Genomic DNA, 27613 nt, shown 5'->3' with positions numbered 1-27613 from the left:
GATGTCTTCTGGGAAGTTTTGTTTGATTAGTGTGAGGGTGTCAGCTACTAGCTACTTTCAGTGGGACACTGGATTCTATGAACAGAAGGATGGAGTGGCCATGGGGAGCCCTCTCAGCCCAGTAGTAGCAAATTTCTATATGGAATACTTTGAAAAACAGGCCCTAGAAACAGCACCAAAAAAGCCAACTGTTTGGTTCAGATACGTAGATGACACCTTCACGATTTGGAGCCATGGAGAGGAAGAACTCAGCAAATTCCTGGACCATCTTAACAGCATCCACCCAAACATCCAATTCACCATGGAAAAAGAAAAGGAAGGAAAACTGCCATTTCTAGATGTTCTGGTCATCCGCAAACCCAATCAACAATTGGGCCACACAGTTTACAGAAAACCTACACACACAGATAGATACCTTCATAAAAACTCCAACCATCACCCAAGTCAAAAAAGGAGCACAATCAAAGCCCTGACAGACCGTGCACAAAGAATCTGTGAACCTCACCTCCTCCAAGGTGAACTCAACCACCTAAACTGGGCTCTACAGGCCAATGGATACTCCACCACAGACATCAGAAGAGCTGCAAGGCCAAGAACAAGCCATGAGAGTCAAGACAAAGATCCACCCAGAGGAAAGGTGTTCTTACCATACATCAAGGGAACTACTGACCGCATAGGGAAGCTGATGAAGAAGCACAACCTACAAACTATCTACAGACCCACGAAGAAAATCCAACAAATGCTACGGTCAGCGAAGGACAAGAGGGATCCTCTCTCTTCTGCAGGAGTCTACCGGATACCATGCAGCTGTGGACAAGTCTACATAGGGACCACCAAACGCAGCGCCCAAACAAGAGTCAAAGAACATGAAAGGCACTGCAGACTAATTCAACCAGAGAAATCAGCCATAGCAGAGCATTTGATGAACCAGCCTGGACACAGAATACTATTTGAGAACACAAAAATGCTGGACCATTCTAACAACTATCATGTCAGACTACACAGAGAAGCCATTGAAATCCACAAGCATGTGGACAACTTCAACAGAAAGGAAGAAACCATGAAAATGAACAAAATCTGGCTACCAGTATTAAAAAACTCAAGAATCAGAACAGTAAATAAAAAGCAATACTCTGAAAACAGAGGATTTCCAGACATGAATCAACCTAGGGCAGTTAACGACTCTAAACAAAGGATGCCCCAGAGGCAGGAAGAAGACAGCAGATAAGCTTTTCAATGCTAATTAAAGTGATTAACTACACACATTCACACTGACCTCTCTCACCCTAGACTTTCCACAGATATATATTTACCTCTTTGCTTAGTTTTCTCCATACCTCACAACCTCTGAGGATGCCTGCCATAGATGTGGGCGAAACGTCAGGAGAGAATGCTTCTGGAACATGGCCACACAGCCCGAAAGACACACAACAACCCTGTGATCCTGGCCATGAAAGCCTTCGACAACACATTGTCTTCAAGCTATTTCAGAGTTAGGGTGAATCTAAGTCTATAGTTTAGGTCGGGAAATGGCTTAGGAGGGTACATCTGGGCCGCAGGCCTTAATTTGGGGACCCCTGATCTAGATTATAAATGAGCAATTATCCAAGTAGGAGTTAAATGATATCTCCCACCCATCCATTACACCAAAGAGGTGGAGAATCATAGAATCATAGAGTTGGAAGAGACCTCGTGGGCCATCCAGTCCAAACCCATTCTGCCAAGAAGCAAGAAAATTGCATTCAAAGCACTCCCAACAGATGGCCATCCAACCTCTGCTTAAAAGCCTCCAAAGAAGGAGCCTCCACCACACTCTGGGGCAGAGAGTTCCACTGCTGAACAGCTCTCACAGTTAGGAAGTTCTTCCTAACGTTCAGGTAGAATCTCCAGAAGTTTGAAGCCGTTGTTTCACATGGCAAGCCTACTTCTGGTCTGTTAATATTTTAATGGACTCTGTCATGTTCTTTGACCCGTGTCTTCATGCATGAGCTTTCAAGTCACCTGTCGACTTACGGCAAATCCATAATTTCAAAGGATGTTCACTTGGGAAGGAACACTCCAACTAGCTAGAATACAGTTTGACATGGCTTCATTGAGGAAGGTTTCTTATCTATTATTTGAGGAAAATCTGAAAGAGTATTTCAAGTACGCCTGGCTTGACAGCAGTGTGTGCGAAAAAGACCTTGGAGTCCTTGTGGACAACAAGTTAAACATGAGCCAACAATGTGATGCGGCTGCTAAAAAAGCCAATTTGATTCTGGCCTGCATCAATAGGGGAATAGCGTCTAGATCCAGGGAAGTCATGCTCCCCCTCTATTCTGCCTTGGTCAGACCACACCTGGAATATTGTGTCCAATTCTGGGCACCGCAGTTGAAGGGAGATGTTGACAAGCTGGAAAGCGTCCAGAGGAGGGCAACTAAAATGATTAAGGGTCTGGAGAACAAGCCCTATGAGGAGCGGCTTAAAGAGCTGGGCATGTTTAGCCTGCAGAAGAGAAGGCTGAGAGGAGACATGATAGTCATGTACATGTATGTGAGGGGAAGTCATAGGGAGGAGGGAGCAAGCTTGTTTTCTGCTGCCCTGGAGACTAGGACACAGAACAATGGCTTCAAACTACAGGAAAGGAGATTCCACCTGAACATCAGGAAGAACTTCCTCACTGTGAGGGCTGTTCGACAGTGGAACTCTCTCCCCGGGGCCGTGGTGGAGGCTCCTTCCTTGGAGGCTTTTAAGCAGAGGCTGGATGGCCATCTGTTGGGGGTGCTTTGAATGCGATTTCCTGCTTCTTGGCAGAATGGGGTTGGACTGGATGGCCCATGAGGTCTCTTCCAACTCTACTATTCTATGATTCTATGATTCTATGAAGTGATAAGTTGGTGAGGAAGAGAATGAGTTAGGGAAGCCAAGCTCTGGCTCTCCAGACCTCCTAACGTATCCCATCTTTAGTCAGTCCATCTAGGTTATGTGAGGACTTCTTTAATGGAAAAAAATCTGCAAGTATTTTACTGTGCATTTGCAAATGGATGTATTAATGGATGTACATAGCACAATGAGTATAACATTTTGTAAACATTTTCAAAATGCATAAAGTGTTTCTTCCCTTTTTATAAAAAACTACACACATATTTTCGGTGCTCTGCCCCTCCTTTTTAGGACAGAGCAGAAGCCCAGCAATGTCCACATTAAGAAGGATGTTTGGGAAGCCACACTCTCTCGGGGCCCTCCCACAGTCATATAACCCAGAATATGAAGGCAAAAAGTCCCACAATAACTGCTTTGAACTGGGTTATCTGAATCCACACTGCTATATATTCCAGTTCAAAGCAGATGATGTGGGATTTTATTCAGCTGTGTGGAAGGGGCTTCGGGAGGCTGCCAAATCTTCATAAGAAAACACTGTGGCAGGTTTGGCCCTAGGGTCACCTAAGCCAGAAACTACTTGAAAGCACACAACAAGAAGAACCACAAGCCTTGGACCCCTGGGTATATAAAGTTTATGAGTTTCTGTGCATTGGTGTGAGAGATACAAAAATAAATTGATTTTTATTGTATTTTATTTTAGAAAAAAAAACATGAAATTTCTCACAAATCCTTAGCACCAGCAGGCCTGGAAAAATCTGAAGATCTGCAGAATTATAACCAATTATTTAAAATAAAAACATCAATCCCAGACACACATATGCAAAAACAGACCAACGAGGACTGACACTGCATTCTTATTGGACAGAGAATATTAATAAATAGCTGTAAAGATAAGAGCATAGTAAGAGAATAATCAATTATTTACATCCAAAATCAGCCACCATAGAGCAAGGCCTGCCTCTTAAAATCACTGAAATGGGAAGGAATATGATATTTTGGTCATTTTCTCCTTAATCTCTGTCCTCATTGCAACACTAGGAACAAGGATCTTAACCAATTCAGTTTTTTGTTCCTGTATTATACACGGGGTAGGAAAGTGTTGCAATGTTGACCTTGGAATTCTAAGCAGGGACAAGCATAAGATTTTACCATAATATAGAACTTGGCTGTAGTGATGGGGGAAAAAACTGTCATCTTTGCTTTCACCCACCTTCACATTTTGCACGCCTTGATAAATCCAGGTTTGAAAGGGATTGAAGTAGCCTCCTACCCATCCTTCTCTACTCACCTGTGGAAGGACTTGGAATACAGAGAAGGAGAGATGCTTCCAGCAGGAGACACACCTGTATCAACCTCATCCTTGAAGGTAGCTCAGCTTCGCAGATCACAAATGACTGAGGTTCCCTCCACAAAAGTGAAAGAGACTAGAGAGAGACGCATGAAGCAAAACCCAACTGTCCCTCCTAACCAAGCTCTCCAAAAACCTGTTGCTGTTCAAGGCAGAGCAACTAATGATATCTGTCTCTAAGTCAAGATGGACACCCCAAACGTCGGGGTCAAAACTTAGGATTGATACCTTGATATTACACATATAATTGCCAAGATGAAATTTGGATATGGTTTCTATTTCAAATGGTTGTGAAGGAGAGGATATTTCAATGAGTGGTGTTTGTAACTTTGGTTGCATGACTTGGAGAATTGGGAACCCAAGCCATCAACGCTTGAGGTTTTATTTTTTTTCAAGGTCTAAATTGCAGTGAAACCTTTACATTTAGAAAAAAAATATATTACTCATAGGTTTCAGAAACAAACTTTTTCGAGGATTTTTAAAAACGTGTTTGAAACATTGAGGCAAAAACACCACATCTTTCATATCACTCTCTGCTTTTCAGTAACAATATACAGTAGAGTCTCACTTATCCAACACTCGCTTATCCAACATTCTGGATTATCCAACGCATTTTTGTAGTCAATGTTTTCAATACATCATGATATTTTGGTGCTAAATTCGTAAATACAGTAATTAATACATAGCATTACTGCGTATTGAACTACTTTTTCTGTCAAATTTGTTGTTAAACATGATGTTTTGGTGCTTAATTTGTAAAATCATAACCTAATTTGATGTGTAATAGTCTTTTCCTTAATCCCTCCTTATTATCCAACATATTCGCTTATCCAAGGTTCTGCCGGCCTGTTTATGTTGGATAAGTGAGACTCTACTGTAATGAAAATAATAATAGATTTGTAGCCCTTCCACATTCAAAATCGGCTGACTAAAGTAACTGCCTCACTTTGTCTTGTTGTAGATCCAATCTAGTGTCTTATGATTATGCAACTGTGGTTTCATCTATATTGCCATATAATGCAGTTTAATAATACAATTAACCAGTATTAAACTGCATTATATGGGAAGGAAAATGAAATTCTTCTTACTGCATTGCCTTAATTCCTGAGACAAAGGCCCCTTCTACACAGCTGTATAAAATCCTCATTGAACTGGATTATACGGCAATGTGGACTCAGATAACCCAGTCTAAAGCAGATATTGTGGATTATCTGCCTTGATATTCTGGGTTATATGGCTATGTGGCACTCCATGCAGTCATGCCGGCCACATGATTTAGGAGATGTCTACGGACAACACTGGCTCTTCTGCTTAGATATAGAGATGAGCACCATTCCTCAGAGTCAGACTCGACTAGACTTAATGTTATGGAGAAATCTTTACCTTTACTTTGCTATGGCCTTGTGGAAGGGTTCAAAGTCAGCATTTTTGTTGGTTTCTGTATCTTTAAGAGGATGCCATATGAGACAACTAGAAGGAATGGTTTCACTTTTTGCAGCAGAAGGTTAATGTACCACAGTTTGAAAAGCAAAAAAAAAAAAAAGAGTGCATTTACCAACTGACAACTGCAAAACACCATTCATTAGGAACTCTCTCACTTTAAATTCCCCTTCTATACAATCTCTGAATTTTCATTTCTAAGCTGAAGAGCCGGCGTTGTCTGTAGATGCCTCCAAAGTCATGTGGCTGGCATGACTGCATGGAGTGCCGTTACCTTCCCGCCAGAGCAATACCTATTGATCTACTCACATTTGCATGTTTTTGAACTGCTAGGTTGGCAGAAGCTGGGGCTAACAGCAGGAGCTCACTCTGCTCCCCAGATTCAAACCACCGACCTTTCAGTTTGCAAGTTCAGCAGCTCAGCGGTTTAACCCACTGGAGCTTTCCTAGTGAGATATAATAAATTATCCTAGGCTATGTGGAATGCATTCCTTTTTAGAAATGATAATAATTATTGTGATTGTTCAAGCTGCAGTTCTGTGTCAATCTCTGGCCCCATCTAGACAGGTCATTTAGTGTGGCTTCACTAAATGACGTATTGAAGAAAGTGGTTTCACAGTGTGGATGATTACGTGAGAAGTCCTGGAATGAGCTTGAGACCCATATGCTGATTATTACAATATAGCATAAAGCACTGATGTGCATTAAGACTTTTCTCTTGTGTATTTTTGTTGGAGTTTTTTGTTTAGCCAGCACAATTTAAAGCTAGCTTCCAACTGCACCAAATAGTCAATGTAGATGGGGAATATGAAAGTCGTCTTCTCTTGGGGTGTGTGTGGCCACTTCATCAGTGCTAGAGGGAACTCCTTATCCATGTCCCTCCCTGCAAATGTGCCTTGTATGCACCATGCTCCTTTGATTTCTGCAGTTCTCAACTATGTGCCCTGAAATCAACTCCCCACAGAGCGAGTGGTTTTATCTTGGGTGGCGTTAAAGCCCAAATAGACCATATTGACTTGCCACGTTTAGCCTCCTCCCTTGAAAAATTCTATCAGGGTGGGGATGCAAAACATTTGGTGTTAGCCATTAGTCAGGCCTTTAAAAAAGATAATCACTTATTCTGAAACATTTATTAGTTATCAGCTCTAATATCAGGATGTTTGATTTAAATGAGTGAATAACAGATAGGGGGGAACCCAATATTTTCTCTGTACACAACCGATCTGTGGAGCAGGAGTCTATTCACTGTGGAAAAAGAAAACCCTGTGGTTCTCATTTAACCACCATGGTTCCATCCTGTGCAATCCTGGGATTTGTAGTTTGGAGCAGCGCTGGGCTCAGAATGCCAAAATGCCAATCTTCTGATCTCATAGGATGGAAACATTGTAACAACAACAACAAGAAGAACACTCCTGACCTCACGATCATGGAAAAAAACACAGTATGGCTCATCGATGTTGCAGTCCCAAGTGACAGCAGGATTGATGAGAAGCAACTGGTAAAGCTTACATGATATGAGGATTTAAAGATCGAACTGTAAAGACTCTGGCACAAGCCAGTAAAAGTGGTCCCAGTGGTGACTGGCACACTGGGTACAGTGCCTAAAGACCTTGGCCAGTCCTTGAAAACATTTGGCGCTGACAAAATTACCATCTGTCAGCTGCAAAAGGCCACCCTACTCGGATCTGCATGCATTATCCACTTATATTTCACACAGTCCTAGACACTTGGGAAGTGTCCAACATGTGATCCAATACAAAAGCCAGCTCGGTGATACTTTGAGATGAAACAATATGTAGAATTAGAATATATGTAAAAAAATTACGGTATTTAAAGTCAAATTTAGAATTATTATTTTTTAAAAGAGAAGACAGAGTTAGTATACTAATTGGAAGTATAATAATAATAATAATAATAATAATAATAATAATAATTATTATTATTATTATTATTATTATTATTTTTATACCCCGCCCCATCTCCCCGAAGGGACTCGGGGCGGCTTACATGGGGCCAAGCCCAGGTCACAAACAATATAAAAACATAACAATAAAACAATCAATCAACAATACAACAAGTCATAGGTCAAGATACAATAAATATACTATGATAAAATCCTGGGTCGGCTAAAAAGAACTGGGCCAATAAAGTGCAAAAAGTAACATATCACTTCTGTTTATTTAACTTAGAGTTGTAACTGTAGCATTTATTAGTGTTTCAATGTATTCTACTTGAACCTTTAGTCTTCTGTTAGTTGTGCAAACATGTATACTTGTTACTCAATCTGTTTCTGATTGTTACTCGATGTTGTCTGAAATTTATATGTTAAATAAATAAATAATAACAACAATAATGATAATTTTATTTCTTACCCACCTCTCTTTCAGGTGGGTATAGTAGAGTGAAAAGCACATTGTTATAAAACATTATGTAAAACTGCATATATGCAAGCACTTTGGAATTATAGTGCTATAACTGTGTAGTTGTTGCACCCCAAGGCAGCGTGAACACTGGAAACTAGACAGAGACCAATAATCATATAATATCTTTATTAAAGCAAATATAAATTCAGGAATGCATAAGCAGAAGGGATGAGTGGGAAATAGTTCTTTGTGAAAAGGTATGAATAAGTCCAAAAAGATGTCCAATATTATTGTCCAAAGTCCAAAACCGAAACACACTCAAACTTGGGAAGTTTGAGCGGGGACCAACAAGGAAGCAAGGCTGAATAACAAGGTCCCCAGTCAGTAGGAGATCGTGGATATCAAAGCAGGAACAAGACGAAGCGAAGATCAAACTTGATTCAGGAACAAGGCAAGGAAGTGAATTTACTCCAGTTTAAAACGGGAGTCGCGGCTCGGCTTGATGAAGTCAGGGAACTGGAGTTGGTGAAGTGTTCTCAGGAAAACGCTACGTTGATACCGCAAATTGTTTGCAGTGCCAGGCACTTTTATGGAACGAAGATCAGATCCCAACGAAGGGAGACCAAACTCCCCAAAGGTTCCCAAGGGAATCTTCTTATCCACAATCCCCTGGAGATGCCAAGCGGTTACTCCTTCTAAGCCCTTGTTTTTCTGATCTCTGGCGATGCAAAAACTCCCTTTGGTTGAAGGGCACGTTCTCTAGGGAACTCTGGACATCTGGTTCAGCAACAGGAGTAACATCTCCAGTATCTCTCCCAATTAAGGAAGCATCTGAACTATCAACAGTCAGCAGCTGTAACTGAAAGGAGCTCGGAGAACTGGGCAAAAGGTCAGAATAAGCTTCATCCTGGTCAAAGTTCATTTCTGGATCAGGTTCAGAAGCCAAAGGTGGCTGGGGTATGACAGTAGTGCAGATTGGCCTCAGGCATCTTGTCTCAAGAATTGGCATGGTTCAGGAGCGGGAACTGATCCTCATGCTATTTTCAGAACCAGATGGAATAGATTTGGGACCTCATCACATTGATGCGGTCTTACGTTCCAATTCACCAGCCTCCATGGCAAATCGGCGGGGCAGTCTCAGCACCCCACATCAGCAGCGACGCTTCTCCATCACACGTGGGGAAGCATTGCTGCATGGTTTTCCTCCTGCTAGCCTGGTTGTTCCTAATGGAACATAGGGAGGCGCCCATGTTGCGTTGTAGGACATGTGCCATGGTTAAGCCACGGAGCCCCGCCAGAAATGAGCCTACGCTGCCTGATGGGTTGCATGAGGCTCTGTGGTTCAATTGGGGCAGTAGCATCCTACAATGCTGTAATTTACTCATATGATGAGGTCCTTGGAGAATGAAACTTATAAGGGTCAAACAAAAACATCTTATTCCAACCAGTTGCAGAAGAACATTGGTAAAGCCATCATGCTGATGACTTTGGGTGAGAACATTGCCCACGCTTCTTTAACTTTCCTTTTCCCCCTTGGGCATATCAATGTAGGCCTGTCAAATCTAAAGCTGTCTACTGTTATAATGAACCAATTCTTCTTACTAGCTGTATGAGGCTTACATTCTACTTTGGTTCCCTTGGGGTAATTCTGGAATCACAGCAATCTTGTTGTGATGGATTAACCATTTAACTAAATGAAACTGATGGCAACTATAAATGTGCTAGACAGGAGAAATCCATATGGTAACTATCAAACAGACACGTTTCTCTCTAACTTAATTGCTTTGAAGTTGTTTTAAAGTGAGGGTTTTATTGAAAAATCTTTATTAGGCTATCAGCTATCATGTTATCATGGTAAAAAATAAAAGTGTGCGTGCGTGTTTAACAACACTTTATTTGTACCTCACCCCATGTCCCCAAAGGGACTTGGGGGTCCCTGTAATGACTACGCAGAACAGGGAGTTTAATCAGATCTTGCCACACAAACTCTACCTTATTTTAACTAAGTATTGTGTGTATTGTCAAGTCCTTATGGTAACTCTAGGGACCTCTGGTGGCACAGTGTGTTAAAGTGCTGAGCTGCTGAACTTGCGGACCGAAAGGTGCCAACTTCAAATCCCGGGAGCGGAATGCCAACCTAACAGTTCGAAAACATGCAAATGCGAGTAGACCAATAGGTACCGCTTCGGCGGGAAGGTAACGGCACTCCATGCAGTCATGCCAGCCACATGACTTTGGAGGTGTCTATGGACAACACCGGCTCTTCGGCTTAGAAATGGAGATGAGCACCAACCCCCAGAGTCAGACATGACTGGACTTAACGTCAGGGGAAACCTTTACCTTTACCTTTATGGTACCTCTAAAGTGAATGTTTGGAAGGATTTTCTCGTCAACATTTGTTCAGAGGGGGTGTGCCATTGCTGCCATTTGAGGCTGAGAGAATATGACCTGCCCATAGTCACCCGGTGGATTTTTAAGGTAGAGGGATGATTTGAACTCTTGTCTTTAAAGTCCTAATTCAGCAACGAAACTATTATACTTCTCTCCCTCTTTGGAGACACAGTTGGCTAGGATGAATGCATAGTATTTGTTTTTAGTGTGTAGCATTTAGAAGTATGCCTGTTTATTTACTCAGTTTTGTTCTGGGACAAGCTATCTAGGACACATGGGTTGTATTGTTGTATCTTCTTGATTGTGCCGCAAATCAGAGGAAAGCAACCAAATATCTATTGACTGCCATTTTCCTAAGTAGAGAGGCGCCTATGTGGCCGATAAGTTGACCTAACCTAGATTTTTGTGGTTAGCACAAAACCACGAGACACAACCTCGACCCCAGTTTGAACTGAACCCATCAAAGATGGCCTAGATCTGGTCAAAGATACAATGTCCACAGTGTTCATTCTCAGAAGCTCTCCACCACGATCAGAAAATATGGGGCAGCCAAAGTGCAGGGAGCAAACTGTGCATGTAATATATTGCCAGTAACATAATTTATGAGTTGCTGCCTTTGGTCATGGTGGTGCAACAAGTTCCAGGTGACAAATAAAACAATGAGGTGGAAGAAAGCAAGGCTTTTTGAAGCTTTATGGCTGAGATCTTGCATCATTAGCTCAGTTATAGTGATGGAGTGCCATCATTGTGGTTATGTCTGACAATGTCACACCCACAAAGAAAACCTCAACCTTTGCAGCCTAGCAGCATTCCAGCTGAAGCATTTCTGAGATAATCGAGACAACGATGTTAGGGAATTTATTTATTTATTTGAAACATTTTTATCCCGCCTTTCTCACCCGAGGGGACTCAAGGAGGCTTATAACAACTGGCAAAATTCAATGTTGTACAGTCATTAATTAATCAGCCCCAGAGGGTTTTTAATAATCTATTCTGTATTTATTACGATTTTACCATTTATGTGTTTTAAATGCAATTTTTTATCCTGTATTTTTGTTTTAATTGATATATTGTATTACTGTTTTATCTTTTTATAGTGTGATTTGTATTATGTTGCCTATATTTTGGCCTATGTTGTTTGGGCCTCTGCCCCATGTAAGCCGCCCCGAGTCCCCGCGGGGAGACAGTGGCGGGGTATAAATAAAGTTTTATTATTATTATTATTATTTTATTATGACACAGCAAACAAGATAGATATGCTGGAAGTGTTCACAAGTCGAACACTTCCCAAGTGTGATGTATTTTCGGATGATGCATGCAGATCCCAGCAGGGTGGCCTTTTGCAGTTGGCAGATTATTATTATTATTATTATTATTATTATTATTATTATTATTATTATTGCCCCAACAAAATCAATAAATATCAACAATACATTTAAACAATTAACAATAATTAATAAAAACACATTATACAAGCTTAAAAACATATAATTACGGTACTTAATTCAATTGTTCCAAAAACCTTGCACATAGACCTTAGTTCAGACCATGTCGAATATAATGTTTACTCATTAAATCCTTGCACATTTACATTCTTTACGTTCTTCCTAAAGCCCAAGAGAGTCGGGGAATGACATACACTGTATTTTCTTGATCCTGGGGCATATGAAGAAGATGGAACTGGAGAAACACTTCAGTGTCTTGCCATAACTACTTATCTCAAGGTAAAGGTAAAGGTTTTCCTTGACGTGAAGTCCAGTCGTGACTGACTCTGGGGGTTGGTGCTCATCTCCATTTCTAGGCCGAAGAGCCGGCGTTGTCCATAGACATCTCCAAGGTCATGTGGCCGGCATGACTGCATGGAGCGCCGTTATCTCAAGGCACCCCACAAATGGACGAGCACTCCAGATAGCAGTGCCCAGCACCCTGAATCTCAGAACTATTTCAGTCAGTGTTCTACTAGAATGCAAATATAAGTTTTGGGTGTCCTGTTTGAGCATTCATAGCTGAGAGCAGAAGTTTTTAGTCCAATGGGTTTCATGGCTCAGAAAGGACTTGAAGCTGGTTTCTACAACTTCCAGTCTCACCACCTCTTTCTTCAGAGGAATAGTAAAAGATTAGTCATTTCGCATCCTAAAAATGGGTGGGACACTTAATATGACAATTCCTTTTTCATTGCTGTGGCACCTCAGTGGAGACCTAGTTATGGGACTTGAATCTGCTTCTCATTTGATTTTAATCACCCTTGAATCTTTTTGGCAAAGTCGTATCAAAAAGTCCAAACCAATCTCTCTCCTTATCAATGTGTTTGTTAATTCCCAAGTTCTTTCCTGACCCTGCCCAAAAGCTTTTATTATTTTCTCAGAGTACCCAAACTCTTACTAGGTCATGCCCACAATGTGCAAATTTGACTTACAGCCACCTTAAGTAAATAATAGTTCCACTGAGCGTATAAAGTTGAGTGCAGTTTGCTGAACTTGGAGCATTTTGTAAATGTGTATCTTTGTACAAATCAAAGCAATCAAGAGTTATGGGGAAGCTGATTATAATTCATAACTATCTGGTTACTTGAAGTTTGGTTTATATATGCACTTATTCTTCTAGTAAGGAATTGCAAAATCACCCTTTAAAATACTTCGTGTAATTCACTGTATATCTCTATTGTGGAAAGTATGTTTATTTTGTAATGAATGTTTTGTCCCCATGGAGTATATCTGTAACAGTTGTGCATATTTTGTCAAAATAAAAATGTTATGTCAAAACAACCCCCCCCACACACACACACACACACAGTTTTACAGAAAACCTGGATTTGTTTGGCATCTGTGGCCTGTGTGGCTTTGCTGTGGAGCTAAGAGAAGAGTTAATAATGATTATCACCTCATTATTAATATATTATTATTATTATTGACACAACAATGTTGTATGACACAGAAAAACAAGATAGATATGCTGGATTTCGTATCACAAAATCACAAGTCGAACACTTCCCAAGTGTTTAGGACTGTGTGATGTATTTTCAGATGATGCACGCAGATCCCAGTAGGGTGGCCTTTTGCAATTGGCAAATCATATTATTATTATTATTATTATTATTATTATTATTATTATTATTATTACAGTAGAGTCTCACTTATCCAAGCCTCGCTTATCCAAGCTTCTGGATAATACAAGCCATTTTTGTAGTCAATGTTTTCAATATATCGTGATATTTTGGTGCTAAATTCGTAAATACAGTAATTACAACATAACATTACTGTGTATTGGACTACTTTTTCTGTCAAATTTGTTGTATAAAATGATGTTTTGGTGCTTAATTTGTAAAATCATAACCTATTTTGATGTTTAATAGGCTTTTCCTTAATCCCTCCTTATTATCCAAGATATTTGCTTATCCAAGGTTCTGCCGGCCCATTTAGCTTAGATAAGTGAGACTCTACTGTTTTATTTATTTATTTATTTACAGTATTTATATTCCGCCCTTCTCACCCCAAAAGGGACTCGGGGCAGATTACAATGATTGAACACATATATGGCAAACATTCAATGCCAACAGACAAACAACATATATAGACAGACACAGAGGCATTTAACATTTTTTTTCCAGCTTCACGATTCCGGCCACAGGGGGAGCTGTTGCTTCACTGTCCACTAGTGGCTGTAAATTAGTTAAATTAGCCTCCCGCATAAAGCGTACCTAAATTTCCCTAATTGACAGATGCAACTGTCTTTCGGGGCTGCATACGTCAACAGCAAGCTGGGCTATTTAATGGTCGGGGGATTAACCAGACCCGGGCTTCGAACTCATGACCTCTCGGTCAGTAGTGATTTATTGCAGTTGATTACTAGCCAGCTGCGCCATATCATCCTCATCATCATCACTGGTGCCTCCAGTGGCACAATGGGTTAAACCGCTGAGCTGCTGAACTTGCGGACTGAAATGTCGGTGGTTTGAATCTGGGAAGTGGAGTGAGCTCCTGCTGTTAGCCCCAGCTTCTGCCAACCTAGCAGTTCGAAAACATGTGAATGTGAGTAGATCAATAGGTACTGCTGCGGTGGGAAGGTAACAGTCGTCCATGCAGTCATGCCGGCCACATGACTTTGGAGGTGTCTATGGACAACACTGGCTCTTCTTAGAAATGGAGATGAGCACCAATCTACCAGAGTTGGACATGACTAGACTTAATTTCCTTTACCTAGGAAAGCTCAGACTAAGAAAAACTTCATCTTGAATTGGAGGAAAAGAATTCTGAGTTGTGTCACTGAAATTATCAATTCCTGTAAGTCTACTACCTCTTTCCATCTAATGCCAAGGAAACTGTCCTGACCCTAAACAAGACAGAGGTACTCCTGGTCATTCAGAAGGCAGACCAGGGAACTGGGATTCAGCCTGTGTTGGATGGGGTCATATTAAAGTACAAGGGCTAAGTTCCTACGGGATCACTACCATATATGTGTTTTAAAAAAACTCTCCTTGGTTAATCACAATCCTCGGGTTGTGTAATTGGACTAATTAATGCCAACTAGTTTGGGCCACTCCCTAAGGGGCATAACGGCAGGATGTTTGAAATGTAATACTGGGCTTACTGAATGTTTGCTCCTGGGCGGAAGCTCTTGACTTGCAGCCTGTTTGATACTACAAGTACTGTCTTCTCTGCTTGTTCACATGAAGAAGGAATGAAGCAAGGAAGAAGATAAACTGTTGTGATGGACAGCATTGCATGAAGGAATGCAAAGGACTCTGCCCGAGTGTCTACAGGAAGACTGTGACTGTTTTGGCTTTGTGATAAATCCAGGGAGCCAATCAGAATTGCTTCCCAGATGGACCAAGCCAGGTCAGATATCCTACTGACACTCTGCTGTCACAAATTCAAAGCAGAGAAACGACGAATTACAGAACAAACATAGAGAAACAAGGAAAATGAACAAAAGAGAGCAGGCAGCCTGCAAAGACCAGGAATTTGTGGAGACAAACAAGCGTGGGAGACACAGGTTTTGGGTCTTTCTAAGGTGGAGTCACAGAATGAGGCACATAAAGGTTGGCACAGCCCATGATAACATTCAATATAAATAGAACCTTCCTGTTTGCTATAATTCCCAAACTTCATTCAGGAAGCATAAGCCACACCGAGTCCTTCGGGAGATGGAGCAAGGCATAAGCAAATTATTATTATTATTATTATTATTATTATTATTATTATTATTATTATTATTATTATTATTATATTGTATGACACAGCAAACAAGATAGATATGCTGGATTTTGTATCACAAAATCACAAACACTTCCCAAGTGTTTAGGACTGTGTGATGTATTTTCGGATGATGCGCGCAGATCCCAGTCGGGTGGCCTTTTGCCGATCACCACTGGGACCACCTGCACTGGTTTCTGCCAGAGTCTTTGAAGTTCAATCTTGAGGTCCTGATAGTGGCTGAGTTTTTCCTGTTGTTTTTCGTCAATGCGACTGTCACCTGGGATGGCAACATCAATGATACAAACCTTTTTCTTTTCCACAACTGTGATGTCTGGTGTGTTGTGTTCCAGAACTTTGACAGTCTGGATTCGGAAGTCCCACAGTATCTTTGCATGCTCATTTTCCAATACTTTTGCAGATTTGTGATCCCACCAGTTCTTTGCTGCTGGGAGGTGGTACTTGAGGCATAAGTTCCAATGAATCATTTGGGCCACATAGTTGTGCTTCTGTTTGTAGTCTGTCTGTGCGTTTTTCTTACAGCAGCTGAGGATATGATCAATGGTTTCGTCAGCTTCCTTGCACAGTCTGCATTTTGGGTCATCAGCTGATTATTATTATTATTATTATTATTATTATTATTATTATTATTATTATTATATTGTATGACACAGCAAACAAGATAGATATGCTGGATTTTGTAGCACAAAATCACAAGTCGAGCACAAATTAAATTAAATCAAGGACATATGGAAGATCAGTGTGAAAATCACTCCTGATAGTTGTACAAACTAAAGATATGCAATGTTTTAAACACTTGTCCTCTTAAGGTAACAGGAAACAGACCACTTGTTACAACCAGTTCGGGTCTTACCAAATGAATGGCCCCAACCATTGCCAAGGCTTCAATGACTGAAGAACTGCAAAACTTGGAGAAAACTTTGTTTGGGAAACTAGAGAATAGTCATGAAGTCATTTCTTGGTAAGCAGAGAAACACAGTGGTTTGCAGATGACTGAACGCATTCAGCCATCTGCAAACAACTTTGATCTCAGAGAGTCCTGCCCTTAGGCCCCTTCTACACTACTATTCACATTATCTGCTTTGAACTGGATTATGTGAGTCTACACTGCCATATAATCCACTTCAAAGCAGATAATCTGGATTTTATATGGCAGTGTAGAAAAGGTCTTAGTGTCCATACACTTTCAGGCTTCTGGAAATAGGATAAATTTTGTTGGATCTTCCCATGCACTATCTTGAAAAACTGAATAAAAGATGGAAAGGCTGTATGCCTATGATTTCTTTCTTGCACTTTAATTCTCATTTTATCATGTTGGCACCATGTCTTATCAAATGTCCAAACAAGTCCAATCTTATCAATGAATGTACTGACAACACCCCAGCACCTTTTCTTACCCCTCCCATAGATATTTTCAAATCGAATTTCTTGAGCTTTCAGTGGGTTTTGCCCTTCTTTATGCAAATCACCTTTCCACCCACCTTAAACAAATAACACACAAAAATGGGCAAACAAGAAAGCTAGGTGATGGATTGATTTGAGTGACCGAGTAGCAAGCAAGCCAACAAACAAGAAATCAGTTTTTAACGTATAGTGTTCAACCATCATAAAACATAACAGAAAGAGTCACCCATCAGAATCTGGACTCCTGGATATAATATAACACTGACTTTTAAATAGCTATTGTCTAATAATCACAATTGTTATAAAAGAAAAGGTGGCTCATCTTCATGGTCACATACTTATCCAACAATTAATAAATAGTATAGTAAAGGTAAAGGTTTCCCCTGACGTTAAGTCCAGTTGTGACCGACTCTGGGGGTTGGTGATCATCTCCATTTCTAAGCCGAAGAGCCGGCGTTGTCCATAGACACCTCCAAGGTCATGTGGTCGGCATGACTGCATGGAGCGCTGTTACCTTCCTGCCAGAGCAGTACCTATTGATCTCACATTTGCATGTTTTTGAACGGCTAGGTTGGCAGGAGCAATAAATAGTATAGCTTCCAGTATTGCACAGATGAAACCCAAGAAACATGTAACCAATTCTCATCAGAGCATAAAATAGTTTTGTGTATTCTTCCTTTTGCTCTCACCCTTTTGATAACACTGTGATGTTGTTTGGCCATGTTTCACAGGTTTCATCTGTGAAAAAAGGGTTAGATTCTGGGCTTGGTCCCCATGTGAGCCTCCCCAACACACTCCGGGGAGATGGGGCGGGATATAAGAATAAAGTTATATATATTCGATAAATGTGTGACCATAAGGACTAATGAGTTTTGTTATTAGACGAAAGTGATTTGACCCCTACCATTCAAACTCTGATTGGTGACTCATTGTTTTATTCTATACTTACTTACTTAGGTAATCCCTCATTGTCCGAGTATGATGGCCTTCCAAGTGTAGTGTCCTGGGAGTGGGTACGTACGCGACTATAAAGCCCTATTCTTGACCTGTATGTTCTTCCACTGTGAGGACATAGGTTTCCAGGTGAAAAGCGGTCTTGGTCAGGGTTGGCTTAATGTGGCACATTTCTCCCTTTCGTCCTCCATTCTTGCCTCTTCAAACTCCACAGCACTGCTGGTCACAGCTGACCTCCAGCTAGACCGCTCAAGGGCCAGGACTTCCTAGTTCCAGCCCATCCTTATATTTTATTGCTGTGTTTTTAACTTTTTCTTATTAATGGTTTGATTTTAATCGTATGTTTTAATTTTTCATTTGTGCGTTTTTGGTATTTGATGTTTTTGTATGTATTCTCTTTTGCATTTGTAAGCCGCCCTGAGTCCTTGCAGGGAGATAGAAGCAGGGTACAAGAATAAAATAATAATAATAATAATAATGAACATGTGAAGACTGTGGTCAGTAAAGAATACACACAAAGGGTCAGAAAAATTCTCAAAAGCAAGCTCAATGGAGGCAACACCATCAAGGCCATAAACACCTGGGCCATGCCTGTCATAAGATATACTGCTGGCATTATAAACTGGACACAGGTGGAACTGGACAATTTGGACAGAAAAACAAGAAAACTCATGACCATTCATCACTCACTGCACCCTCGCAGTGATGTTGACCGGCTATATCTGCCTAGAAGATCAGGGGGCAGAGGACTCTTACAAGTAAAACAAGCAGTCAAAGAAGAAGAACATGCCCTGGCAGAATATGTAAAGCAAAGTGAAGAACCTGCTTTGATTGAAGTCAAAAATCAGAAACTCCTCAAAGCACAGCAGACAAAAAAACAGTACAAGAAAGCCACACTACAAACTAGAGCTGACAGCTGGCACAACAAAACATTGCATGGAAAGTTCCTTGACAAAATTGAAGGAAAAGCTGACAAGGAGAAGACCTGGCTCTGGCTCACGAATGGGACCCTGAAGAAGGAGACAGAAGGCCTGATCCTTGCAGCTCAGGAGCAAGCCATCAGAACAAATGCAATTAAGGCCAAGATCGAAAAATCAGCTGATGACCCAAAGTGCAGACTGTGCAAGGAAGCTGACGAAACCATTGATCATCTCCTCAGCTGCTGTAAGAAAATTGCACAGACAGACTACAAACAGAGGCACAACTATGTGGCCCAAATGATCCATTGGAACTTATGCATCAAGTACCACCTGCCAGCAGCAAAGAACTGGTGGGATCACAAACCAGCAAAGATCGTGGAAAATGAACACGCAAAGATACTGTGGGACTTCCGAATCCAGACTGACAAAGTTCTGGAACACAACACACCAGATATCACAGTTGTAGAAAAGAACAAGGTTTGGATAATTGATGTCGCCATCCCAGGTGACAGTCGATTGATGAAAAACAACAGGAAAAACTCAGCCGCTATCAGGACCTCAAGATTGAACTTCAAAGACTCTGGCAGAAACCAGTGCAGGTGGTCCCGGTGGTGATGGGCACATTGGGTGCCGTGCCAAAAGATCTCAGCCGGCATTTGGAAACAATAGACATTGACAAAATTACGATCTGCCAACTGCAAAAGGCCACCCTGCTGGGATCTGCACACATCATCCGAAAATACATCACACAGTCCTAGACACTTGGGAAGTGTTCGACTTGTGGTTTTGTGAAACGAAATCCAGCATGTCTATCTTGTTTGCTGTGTCATACAACATCGTTGTGTCAATAATAATAATAATTATTATTATTATTATTATTGTTCTCGGTGTCTGTGCCACAGTTTTTAAAGGTAGCTTTAAGCCCATCTGTAACTTTCTTTTCCTGTCCACCAACATTTCATTTTCTATTCTTGAGTTGGGAATATAGTAATTGCTTTGAGAGACGGTGATCGGGCATTCGAACAACGTGGCCAGTCCTGCAGAGTTGTTGATGTAGGAGCATTGCTTCAATGCTAGTGGTCTTTGCTTCTTCCAGCATGCTGTATTTGTCCAAATGTCTTTCCAAGAGATTTGCAGGATTTTGCCACTCTACTCATATATGGTTCCTTTTTTTATTAGAGTTAATCTAAAGCACTTTCATTTACCTGTGGATAAATTGCCCCAGCTTTTGGGGGTGTCTGTGGAAAATACATAAGGAACAAATAGAAAATACAAAAAAAAAAAGCAAAAGAGTCAGATAACGTCCATAAAGACAGCTCAGAAAAGGTAGGAAGGTGGGACTAAGCCAAGCAGGTCTTGGAACCTTCCAAGGCTGAGTCATCAAGGCACTCCCCGTGATAACACCCAGCATAAATAGAGTCCTACAGTTTGCTGCCATTTCCACTGTAACTCAAGACAGAAAGGGAGAAATATGGCGAAGTGGGGTGTGGTCGCTTTCCTTGTTGCCTGCCTGCTCTCCCCACAGAGCATCAGAGCTGCACCCCTGGTAAGGATGAACGTGTTTTCTGCATTCTGGTGGGAGGCCAAGAGGTTGACTGCTTAAAGCTGAAACTCAGTTTCACACATACCTGAAAACCTGGTGCAATTTCCAAAATCAAATTGGATATATGATTTAGTTAGTTAGGACCTCTTCACAAGGCCCGGGGGGGGGGGGGGGGGGCATGCTGTTGTGGCAACATTCTCTGGTGAAATGGAAGGTGTGCGGGGAGCTTCGTGATGCCCCGCGTGCCCTCCCTCCTTTCCCCATCATATGGTGTGGATGGGAGAAGGTGTTGTCTGATGGCACCCGACAGTCTAGATTTTTTTTTTCATGTCAGGAGCAACCGGAGTTGCTTCTGGAGTGAGAGATTTGGCCATCTGCAAGGACGTTGCCCAGGGGACGCCCGGATGTTTTTGATGTTTTACCATCCTTGTGGGAGGCTTCTCTCATGTCCCCGCATAGAGCTGGAGCTGATAGAGGGAGCTCATCCACACTCTCCCCGGGTTGGATTTGAACCTGGCAGCCTTCAGGTCAGCAACCCAACCTTCAAGTCACAAGGCTTTTATCCCCTAGGCTACCGGAGGTTCTAGATATGCACAGATGTTTATGTATCTATGAAAAGTCAAGTGGTGTAATATGGTATATATGAATATAGAGGTTTTTAAGAAAATAATTTAAATATAAGTACAGTGGAGTCTCACTTATCCAACACTCGCTTATCCAACGTTCTGGATTATCCAACGCATTTTTGTAGTCAATGTTTTCAATACATCATGATATTTTGGTGCTAAATTCATAAATACAGTAATTATTACGTAGCATTACTGAGTATTAAACTGCTTTTTCTGTCAAATTTGTTGTATAACACGATGTTTTTGTGCTTAATTTGTAAAATCATAACCTAATTTGATGTTTAATAGGCTTCTCCTTAATCTCTCCTTATTATCCAACATATTCACTTATCCAACATTCTGCCGGCCCGTTTATGTTGGATAAGTGAGACTCTACTGTATTCACACTACCTTATGCCTTATATGTATTTATGATTCTATTAATGTGAAAAGAAAACATAGGTATCCAGTTTGTACAATGTCCTGACAGGGTACTTACTTTTATAACAATACACACTGTCACACAAGAACATATATTAACACCTGTTCTGTCAATAATAGATGATTTCAAGTTCGTATATATTCACTATACTGATACAGGTGGTATTCAAGAGTTCAACAAGGATAATAACGGCGATATCTTGTAGTTAAAGAATAAACACAACAAGGTAATCCTAGGTACATAGTCCTTGTTTCAGTATCTCCTTCTTCGGGTGTTAATATATGTTCTTGTGTGACTTATACTAGTTTGTATTTGTTATAATTGATGTTGTTATAAAAGTGGGCACCTGACAGTCTCCATCCAGTCCCTGACCAAAAATGGAAAAATTGGGTTATTTGTAAAGAGGCCTTTAGTTTAGTAGCAATGTTTAGGTTTTCAACTGTTTTTCATTCTCCATCTGTAAGTTTCTGGGTATAGTGATATCTTTAGGGAATTAAAGTTAGAGGATGCAATTGCCTGGCCCTTTAGATATTATTGTACTACAGCTCCCAACATTTATCACCATGAGTAATGCTGGTTTGGGGAACCACTATCCCCAAACATATGGAGTGCACTCTTGGTATATCTTTGATGTTGAGAGAAAGATGGAAACATTCAAAGATGGCTCGAACAGCAGTGAGACTGGGAATAAACCAAGCAAAAGATGCACAATAAAAAAACTAGATCAGCAATGATACCGGGTATAAAGGCAGTAAAAGAAGCACAAGAAAAATCTTTGGATCTTTTTAAACTGAACATTTATTACATTTATTTTTAGACTTTCTTCCCAGTATCATCAAAAAAGCCTGTAAAAGAAACACTGTAAAATTTTCTTGGACATGCAGAAAATGTTGTTTGGAATTTTTATTGGAAATTTTATCATGTTTCTTTTATGTTGTAGTTCCTAGTTTCCTCGCTATTTCTTTGCCAAAGGAGAAAGGAATTTCATTGCACTCAAGAGGAATATAGTTTACCTTCTTAGAAAGACTGTGACTATGTAAACATAGATATGAAATAGCAAAGGAATTGACCCTTAAATCCCACCTTAAACTCCAGGAAGCCAATGGGATTTGCAGCACGGTCAAGTGAGGCAGGGAGGTGGGTGGGTGGGATTTATGATTGTGACAATATTGCAACGATCATGAAGATGCATCAAAGGTAATATGGAGAAGCTATGGGTCTGTGAATCTAGGTTGTACATCTGTTGTAGGATTCCAGCCATTTTTTTAAAAAAAAATATCAAAACATGTGGGATGGGAGGATGCTGCAAATTAATTAAAAGGTAGGTTGCTGATGCTAGGAGCAACCAGGAGAAATAATTCATTCTCTCTTAGTGTATTTATGCTCATTATTGTATTATGTTTTGTTGTTGTATGTTTTTAAGTTGTTGTATGGTTTCCTTGCAATGCTGGAAACCTCCCCGAGTCCCTTGAAGACTAGGGCAGTATATTAATTATATCAATATTATTATTAATAATACCGTGTTTCCCCGAAAATAAGACAGTGTCTTATATTAATTTTTGCTCCCAAAGATGCGCTAGGTATTATTTTCAGGGGATGTCTTATTTTTCCATAAAGAAGAATTCACATTTATTGTTGAACAAAAAAAAAATGAAAATTTATTAAATACTGTACAGTAGTTGTCATCACAAAACAGCATAACCAGACAAACTGTGAATCCTGTCAAGAATTTCTTGTTACTACCAATATTTCCATGCACAACACTCTATGGTACGTACATTTACCGATCCTGCATGCTCTAGTGTTCTGTTCGGTGAGCATGCTTCCAAACAAAAACTTTGCTAGGTCTTACTTTCGGGGGGAGACCTTATATTTAGCAATTCAGCAAAACCTCTACTAGGTCTTATTTTCTGGGGATGTCTTATTTTAGGGGAAACAGAGTATTATTAATATACCAGTACAAGAAAACCACACTACAAACTAGAGCTGACAGCTGGCACAACAAAACATTGCATGGAAAGTTCCTTGTCAAAATTGAAGGAAAAGCTGATAAGGAGAAGACCTGGCTCTGGTACATGAATGGGACCCTGAAGAAGGAGACAGAAGGCCTGATCCTTGCAGCCCAGGAGCAAGCCATCAGGACAAAGGCAATTAAGGCCAAGATTGAAAAATCAGCTGATGACCCAAAGTGCAGACTCTGCAAGGAAACCGATGAAACCATTGATCATATCCTCAGCTACTGTAAGAAAATTGCACAGACAGACTACAAACAGAGGCACAACTGTGTGGCCCAAATGATCCATTGGAACTTATGCCTCAAGTACCACCTGCCAGCAGCAAAGAACTGGTGGGATCACAAACCTGCAAAAGTATTGGAGAATGAGCACGCAAAGATACTGTGGGACTTCCAAATCCAGACTGACAAAGTTCTGAAACACAACACACCAGACATCACAGTTGTGGGACTTCCGAATCCAAACTGACAAAGTTCGGGAACACAACACACCAGACATCACAGTTTTGGAAAAGAAAAAGGTTTGGATCATAGATGTTGCCATCCCAGGTGACAGTCGCATTGGTGAAAAACAACAGGAAAAACTCAGCTGCTATCAGGACCTCAAGATTGAACTTCAAAGACTCTGGCAGAAACCAGTGCAGGTGGTCCCGGTGGTGATGGGCACACTGGGTGCCGTGTCAAAAGATCTCAGCCGGCATTTGGAAACAATAGACATTGACAAAATTACGATCTGCCAACTGCAAAAGGCCACCCTACTGGGATCTGCACGCATCATCCGAAAATACATCACACAGTCCTAGACACTTGGGAAGTGTTTGACTTGTGATTTTGTGATACGAAATCCAGCATATCTATCTTGTTTGCTGTGTCATAATAAAATAATAATAATGTAAAGCCAAAAATGGCATAAAATAGCTTAGAACTCCAAGGAGGGTCCATGGTTCCTTTTTGCTCATGTCTTTGGAACAGCCTTCCTCTCTTTGACATTTTTCCTCCTCCGCACAAAACAAAGTGCACGGGAACTGTTGGGTGTCTCTGAAAAGCTAGGCAAGTTTTCCTGAAACTGGATGGAAAAATCAAGCATTGCTTTGAAACATCCACAAGAGGGCAATGAGACTGAGCAAGATGCTCGCAATTTTGTAGGGACTCACTGATATATTTTTTATCATGTCACAATAGAGTTTAGCATCCCTGTTTCGGGATCCTTTCATAGCACAGAAACTATCTCAATGGATTCCCATTTCAAGAGTTTTCCATGTACAACATGCCTTTTCTGAGCTTAGCTTTGTTTCCTGTTGTATATGGATTTAACATAGGGATTTGATTATCACTATTCTCATTCACGATGGAAGGAACAAGTGACTTTGGCAATTTTCTTCCAGGTACAAGCTTTGAAGACCCTTTGCAGTTTAGTTTTATTATTTGCAAAATTTACAGTTATTTCTTTTGGTTTATGGTGAAGAAAACAGCATTTTCTGTACAGTAAACAATGTATTTTAAGTTGGATCATGATGGGTCTGTCTGTCAAGTTTGGTTCAGATCCATCATGGATCTGAACCAAAGCTTAACTTTTATTAATAGCCTTTTAATATTTTAACCGCGGTATTGCTTTTACTTGGTGGTTCTATTTGCCATTGTATTATTACAGTAGAGTCTAACTTATCCAACATTCTGGATTATCCAACACATTTTTGTAGTCAATGTTTTAAATACATCGTGATATTTTGGTGCTAAATTCGTAAATACCTAGACTGGTTCACTATCTGATGTCCCTGTCCCTCGAGGTTTTTATTCTGATCCCTTTCTCACACAGAGTTTTTAATTTTTAATCTAGTTTTTAAATGTAGCGTTCATGCGGCCCGCCCTTGTTATATTGCTGTTTTGATCTTATGTTGTACTGTTTATTTTATGTATTATATTATTCAATTGCATTATGATATGGTTATATTTTATTGTCCTGGGCATGGCCCTATGTAAGCCGCCCCGAGTCCCCATTGGGGAGATGGTGGCGGGGTATAAATAAAGTTTTTATTATTATTATTATTATTATTATTATTATTATTATTATTATTATTGTTATTAAATACAGTAATTACTACATAGCATTACTGAGTATTGAACTACTTTTTCTGTCAAATTTGTTGTATAACATGATGTTTTGGTGCTTAATTTGTAAAATCATAACCTAATTTGATGTTTAATAGGCTTTTCCTTAATCCCTCCTTATTATCCAACATATTCGCTTATCCAACATTCTGCTGGATGTTGGATAAGTGAGACTCTACTGAATTTAAAATGGTGGTTTAATTTGTGTTAAATGTCAATGATGTTTATTTTTATTGTGAATTGTATTTTATCTTGTTTAATGTAAAAATCTGGGCTTGGTCCCATGTTAGCCACCCTGAATCCCTGCAGGAAGATGGAGGCAGGGTACAAAAATAAAATTATTATTATTATTATTATTATTATTATTATTATTACTACTACTACTTTCCATGCTGCTAATACGGGTTCTGGGTATAACATGCTATAACTAAAGACTTTTTTGTAGCATCCCTTCCCCTAAATTTGCTCTATAGGAAAGAGCATATTTGCACAAAAAATAATATTTCCGTGTAGAGGTATTATATTTTGTGAAGAAAAAACTGTTGGAAACAAGTCAGTCGAAATTTTGTGCAGAATAAGTTCAAAATTGCAAAATATTTTTTCAATCCATGGTTTTATAACACACAGGAAATGTTTTATACAACTTCACTCATTAAAATATACTGGATTTTATTGTTATTTAAAATCTTGAGAAAGGCTTACATGTTTTGGAGACATACTCAACTTCTTCCTTATTTCATTTTTTTTAATTGCAGGACTTTGCAGCTGATCCTGGAGTAAGTATCAGCAATATAAATTACTGACTGAATCTAGCATTGTGTTAATATACATAATTTACATATGTATTGACATCAATAATTTACATATGTATTGACATCAATTGAATCAATTCAATTACTATGATTGGGACTATCAATTACGTTTCTCAATGTATAGGAAACTGCAAATAGTTTGTGTAACTACTGAAGGAAGTACAAAATACTAACCCATCAACTTTGTACTCTTTTTTTCTGTAGAGTGTAGATAGTTTTAATAACAATGCAATTGGTGCCAACAGCTTTGACAACAATGCGGTAAGTAAAATACAGGGAATCTGTCAATTGTCCAATGTTGTTTGCCTATCAGTCTGCTTCTCTGTCAGATAGTCTTAGGCAAAGTTTCTCTTTTTATAGGTGGATCTAGAAGAAATTCACCCCTGGGTCCCTATGTATTTTCCCACACCTGTTCCATGGTTTCTAACCATTAATTCCATGATCAACATTGCATTAAGAGTGGACAATTTCAGTTATTTAATTCTCTCAAATATGAACTGTATCATTTCCCCCCTTGTTGGGTGAAATCCCAATGCTTCTTTGTATTTTATAACCGGTGTAGTGTTCTTTAACAATAAAAAAATATTGTTGTCCTATTCTTTCATAGCACAGTGGGTTAAACCCTGTGCTGGTGAACTGCTGACCTGAAGATTGGCGGTTCAAATCCGCAAGACAGGGTGAGCTCCTGTCTGTCAGCCCTAGCTTTCCATTCAGGGATAGTAGCACATCCGGTCTTCCGCTGGGCAACGTTTTTGAAGACAGCCGATTCTCTCACACTAGAAGCGACTTGCCTCAATTCGCTTCTGACGCGATAAAAAAAGCACAGAAACCATCTCAATGGATTCTGTGAAGAAAATACTGTGTTTTGAGCAGATAATGAGTGACAGTTCTATGTGTAATTTTGTGCAGAATAAGTCCACAATTGCAAAATATTTTTTCAATCCAGAGTTCTAATTGTCATGATTCTCCCAAAGAAAATACATTTTTAAATCAATTTGTAACCATTTACAGTACTCCATTTTAAATATTCTTTCCTTCCTGGGCCTTTTTATTATTACAGTAGAGTCTCACTTATCCAACATAAACGGGCTGGCAGAACGTTGGATAAGCGAATATGTTGGATAATAAGGAGAGATTAAGAAAAAGCCTATGAAACATCAAAATAGGTTATGATTTTACAAATTAAGCA

General features: G+C 40.0%; 1 protein-coding gene across 3 annotated transcripts in view; it reads left to right on the top strand.

The window, feature by feature from the left end:
- Nucleotides 1-27613, top strand: part of LOC103279937 (free fatty acid receptor 2) — an 87752-nt gene that overhangs the window by 34878 nt on the left and 25261 nt on the right. For all 3 annotated transcript variants that reach the window (XM_062962443.1, XM_062962444.1, XM_062962442.1), the window contains exons 1-3: nucleotides 20329-20442; nucleotides 26368-26388; nucleotides 26629-26685. In XM_062962443.1, the coding sequence (XP_062818513.1) occupies nucleotides 20368-20442; nucleotides 26368-26388; nucleotides 26629-26685 (153 nt within the window). In that variant the 5' untranslated portion in view covers nucleotides 20329-20367. Of the gene's footprint in view, nucleotides 20443-26367; nucleotides 26389-26628; nucleotides 26686-27613 lie in introns of those variants that run through there.

This window comes from Anolis carolinensis, unplaced genomic scaffold, assembly GCF_035594765.1.
Source record: "Anolis carolinensis isolate JA03-04 unplaced genomic scaffold, rAnoCar3.1.pri scaffold_10, whole genome shotgun sequence".
Lineage (NCBI taxonomy): Eukaryota > Metazoa > Chordata > Lepidosauria > Squamata > Dactyloidae > Anolis > Anolis carolinensis.
Note: the sequence above shows the minus strand (reverse complement) of the source record. Positions and strands in the feature narration are given on the sequence as shown.